This window comes from Amaranthus tricolor, chromosome 8 (assembly GCF_026212465.1).
Source record: "Amaranthus tricolor cultivar Red isolate AtriRed21 chromosome 8, ASM2621246v1, whole genome shotgun sequence".
Classification (NCBI taxonomy): Eukaryota; Viridiplantae; Streptophyta; class Magnoliopsida; order Caryophyllales; family Amaranthaceae; genus Amaranthus; species Amaranthus tricolor.
The window spans coordinates 10,611,967-10,617,229 of record NC_080054.1 but is presented as its reverse complement, the minus strand read 5'-3'; the positions used below and the strand labels follow the sequence as shown (position 1 = coordinate 10,617,229).

At 32.3% G+C, this 5,263-nt stretch overlaps 1 protein-coding gene across 1 annotated transcript; it reads right to left on the bottom strand.

The window, feature by feature from the left end:
* Positions 1–486: 486 nt before the first annotated feature.
* On the bottom strand, positions 487–1,986 carry LOC130821520 (uncharacterized). The gene is made up of 2 exons (XM_057687313.1): positions 1,326–1,986; positions 487–1,226 (listed from the first exon to the last, which is right to left on the bottom strand). Exons 1-2 carry the CDS (start codon positions 1,984–1,986, stop codon positions 487–489), a joined length of 1,401 nt encoding a protein of 466 aa, XP_057543296.1.
* Between the last annotated feature and the right edge of the window lie 3,277 nt (positions 1,987–5,263).

The following is a 5,263-nucleotide window of genomic DNA, read 5'->3' as shown; positions in this document are numbered from 1 at the left end:
TCTTTCCTCTATGACTAATGATAATTTTGTTTATGTGGTTTGTATGGTATACATGTCTATGTTCGTGTTCTGTTTTTGTTGCCCTATGATTTTTTTTTAGGGTAAACAATTCATTATAGCTACAAAATCCATAAAACCATTCATTTTGCTACCAATCTAGGGTTTTCAGTTCATAAGCCACCAAACATTATGTTTAGGGGGCTATGTTCTTACCAGATGTAGGAGGCAATTAGTATGGGATTTTGGTTATCTGTGATGAGTTCAATTTGTTTTCTGAGATGAATTTGTTTTCATTTTGTTTTTGAAGCCATCAATAAATTGTTATATGACATTTCCTTCTAAATGTTTACGGCTAAACAACTTCATGATTTAATGTCTACATCGTGTTTAGACCTAAACATTTACCTAACAATGTAACCCAAAAGTGAGTACAAAAGGTAACCCAAAAGTATACTCATGTGTGTACTATTTACATGTTACTGGTGTTCATGCTGGTGCTGCTTCTGTTAATGTACTTGTTTCTTTTGTTGGTGTTGTTGCTTCATTTGTTGCTGGAATATCTGTTGCTGCTTCTGTTAATGTACATGGAATTGGTGTTGGTACTGTTGTTTCTTTTGTTGGTGCTATTGCTTCATTTGTTGTTGAAATATCTGCTGCTGCTTCTGTGGTTGCCGTTGTTAAATGATGTTGATGGAAAACGGCTTCGTCTTTGATCCCCAAGTAAAATAAAATAACCTCAGATGTAGTTTCATCCACCTTTGTGTCCAGACATCTTACTACCTCGTAAATGGTTTCCTGTTGTACCCCCAAACAATGTGGGAGTCTCCTTTCCCTTTCAAGTTTTGATTTGCTCATGTGTGGAATGTCATAATCCATACCACCTAGTTTCTTAATAACCTCAATTTTACATGCTTGTAGTGTGATCCATACATTTTTCAGTGCATTTGGTTTCAGATTGTCAAATGCTATAGTCACTACGTTTACTAATTGTGCATAGTTGTATGCTGATTTTTGATGTTGTAACGATTGTATTGACCTAAAGAACCCTAAGTCAAACTCATTCATATCTGGTGAGTTAGGAGGTTGTTGCACTAAGTGGAAGCTAAATCCATCAAGTGTGGCCACCTCTCTAAACACTTCATCATCATCTAAAATGTGTGGTTTAGCATTGTCCTGTTGAATGAAAATTGTTTTGCTTAAATGTGGTGGCCATTTACTTCTAATTGCTGGTAGTATCTTGTGCACAATCATGTCTCTTGTGTGATCTTTAGTGATTGATTGTATTGGTTTGGTCTCTGGCTCTCCTCTCTTCCTGTTTTTTGAACTCCTTTGTGCTGCCACTTCATGTGTAAAAGGAAATATGCCTATCTTTCCATCAAAAATCATCTCACCTTCACTAGAAAAGATTGGTCTTGCAACGGCACACATAAACATGATCTTGGGGACAAATCTTTTAGATTGGATTTCTCTATGTGGCTCTATTTCATCTTGAGTTAGATAAAATGTTTGTTGTGTCCTTGTAATATAAAACAACTTTTCATCCATGTGCACTACATTTGACATATCATTAAATGTGAAGTTGCTTGTTTGCTCATCTAAAATGCAACTACTAAGACAAAAAATCAACCTGTTGAGTTTATTTTTGTCTGTAAGTAACGGTTTGATGGCGTTGGTGTGCTTTCGAAAGTACTTTTTTGTTTTCCATCTGTAGATTGTGGTTTGGCTAACTCCTATGGCCCTTGACAGTGCTCTTAAAGTTGTCTTCTTCACTTTTTCAATTGATTTTAATTTGTTTTCATCAAAGGGGATGGATGGCCTTCCTTTGCTGCCTTTCTTCTTGTTGTTGACATTAATTGGAACTTGATTATTTTTTTGATCTCGAATCTGTCTCCATATCCTTCCGATTGTCCTCCTATGCACATCGTACTTCTTGGCAATTTCATTGATGAACCCGTATGCTAGCTTCCCTTTACTGTTTAATGACATTCAAAGCTCATGCATTATTTGAGTCTTACTAAAATTATCTAGCTCTTTTTTTTATAACCATTCTATGTACTTCAATGTGGGTTTGTCGAAATTAATTGGAGGTGCTGATTTCTTTATTTAATGCTGTCTTATATAGATGCACTGATTCTTAGTGTTTTGAGGTGTTGTACATGCACAATTATTTTTTAGTTTGGCGCCATTCCACCAAAACTAATTGTCAACTCTCTGGATTGATGGCTTCTTTTCATCAATGTATTTTTCTTCAAGTTTCATTGATGGCTTCTTTTCATCAGTTTATTTTGTAGTTATTTAATTCATTTTGAACACTAAATGCATACCGTGTTTTTTGTTTTTTATAAATCTGAAGTCAACGAAAGATTTAATATCCGCATGCGCATGTGGCGAGAGGGTTGCTCGTTTTCGATTGCAGTTCAAACAACGTTGAAGAAATCAAGGAAGAATTGAAGACTTAGTTTATTTTATGATTTTGATGGTTTTTGTTATTTATTTGATGTAATTTTTTGTAATTTAAATTAAGTAGTTTAATGGTTGGTTAATTATAACAATTTCGGAAATGTATTAATGTCAATTAATTCCCAAACAATGTGAAACCCAATTTTCCCTCCAAAATTCATTCTATCTACTTTATTAAGCAAAAGGAGGGAATCATTAACAATTAATCCCATTACTTAAAAATACCCAACTACCACCTTTTTAATGGACCCCACATCACCCTTAATAACCGTGCCCAAGCAAATGGGACATCTATAATGGTTCGGAGGGAGTATAATTTTCCAATCATATCCTTTAAGAAATCTTCGGTCTTTCTTGTACTCTTTTTTAATCTCTCAAGCTCTACCTTTTAATCTATCATCCTTGTCAAGAAGTACGCCGTATTACGTTGTGTTTACTCTATCGTAAAAGTCACAAAATTAGCAGCCAACAAATCGTATGAGAGGCAAAATAGAAAGTAGACTTTCTTTCCATATTACCTTTGATTTACATAGCTATACCCTAGAAAGTTATTCAAATTTTATCTACATTAAACCTAATATGAACACACATGTTAAAGTATTATTAAATGAAAGTTTGTGACATTATAATACTACTGCTCTTCAAAAGTAAATGTGAGCAAGGAAATTGCATGTGCCTTGTTAATCCCCATAAGTATAAACAAAGAAGTCTCATTTTTATTTTCTATTTCATAGTATATGTGCTATTTTATTGTCGCCTATAGTACATAATTCATACTTTATGCTTCCTCCATTTTAAATACATGTTATTATTTCATTTTTACATTCCTAGTTAAATAACTTTACAAATACAATATAGCGTCATCTGGTTAGGTTTGTCACAAACAACTAATTTAAAAATTAATAAAAACTTATTTTAAGGAATTGGTTTGGAATACCCAATAGAGTTGTGAAAAGGATATTCCTAATAAGGAAAATCGAAAATTGGTACCTAATAGGGTAATTTGGTCTCCATTGGCGCAATCCTAATAAGGGCCACCATGGGGGTATGCATACTCTTAACTTCAACGACCCGTTAAGATATCGAGCAACGTCTTGGTCGGTAGTTGCCTTGGGATTAGCTATCCCTTGTGTACTCTACCAAACAGATTACTGAAGCAACCCGTTCCGTTGGGCAACGACTCAGTCGAGTGATTGAATGGTTAGAGATAAGTCATAATACTCAATGGATTAAAAAGGGAATGATGTATTTAATTAGATCATTTGTAGTAGGAGCGACAGTCTCGATACGTAATTAACATTAGTGATAATGTTTAGAATAATACTTAACATTAGTTATAATGTTCATAAAAAACGATAAATATTACATCAAATTTGAAAAAATGAAATACATATGGTTTATTCAAAAAATACATTAAAATTGGAGAAAATTATATATATATATATATATATATATATATATATATATATATATATATATATATATATATATATATATATATATATATATATATATATATATATATATATAAAATAAAATAAAACTACCTATTCTATACCACCTTTTGTAACAAAAGCTACTTGTTCTAATTTTTTTTGTGAAAAACTACCTTATATGACCCAAACGTATGCAAAACTCTACCACGTGACAGAATCCGATTGTTGACCTTTAAATTTTTTTTTGACCAAGCACGTTTTTCTCACGTGATGTTACTAAATCTACCTTTCCCTCTGTATTTGTTCTATTTTCCTTCCAATTTCCTGTTCTTTTCTCTTTTCCCTTCCCTTATTAATTAAGTCCATTTTCCATATTTTGAAGTAGATTTCATCCCCTATTATTACCTAACTCTTACATCTTCTTCCTTATTTATTGCATTCAAACCATGCCCTCATATTCTTCAATGGGAAAATGGAAGGTCGATAAGTGTGGTTATGGTGCTCCTTTTGCAAAGAAAACTTTGTGGACCAAGGAGAATCCTGAAAGGAGGTTCAAGACATACAAGTTTTTTGAATTGGATACCAAATTGAGGGGCTGAGTAGGTTTATTTGGATAGATGAATCTAATTGTCTATACTTTGTCTTGTAATTCATATTCACAAAAAAATCATCAAAAACATCTAATATTGATTGGATTCATTATCTCATAGGTTAAATCAAGATTCTACAATTATCTCATAGATTCTACAATTAAGCACACAAAAGAAGCAAAAATTAAAAAATCAAGATTAAAGACAAGGTCAATCAATTAAATCATAACAAACAATCAAGAAATTTAATGAAGAAAATACCCGTATTTAGTTACCCATTTAAAATCAAATGTAATTCTCTTCACCACTCTCCTCTTTTTAGCCATTATTAACAAATTAAAGATGAACTTGTGTTTAGATTGATAAAAAAAAATCTAATCTTCGTTATGTTAGTAGATTGATAAAATCAAATAATTTAAAGGAGTAAGAAAATGTGAGAAGCAGATTATTATACATATCCATGCAGCAAAGAGAAGAAGAAATTATACATTGTTGGTTTAATGCAATCGATGAAGAACAATTAACTTATCAATAGATTAGAAGAGTAAATGCTAAATCTTCACCTTGAATAAATTGTTGCATGCATAGGTTAACGCCATGAACAATGAGAAGCAAATAGATTGAAAGGAATAAGCTATGGAGAGTGAAGCAATCGTCACTTAAGTGCAATTATAACATCACGTGCAAAAAACTTGTTTGGTCAAACCAAAACTTGACGGTTAAGGTAGTTTTTCGCAAAAGAAATTTGAATAGGTAGTTTTTTGTAAAAGGGGGTAT

Coding starts and splice junctions, on each gene's coding strand:
- LOC130821520 (XM_057687313.1), bottom strand. CDS start 1,986: ATGTCATTAAACAGTAAAGGGAAGCTAGCATACGGGTTCATCAATGAA. Junction 1,227..1,325: donor TGAAGTGGCAGCACAAAGGA/GTTCAAAAAACA, acceptor AGATACTACCAG/CAATTAGAAGTAAATGGCCA.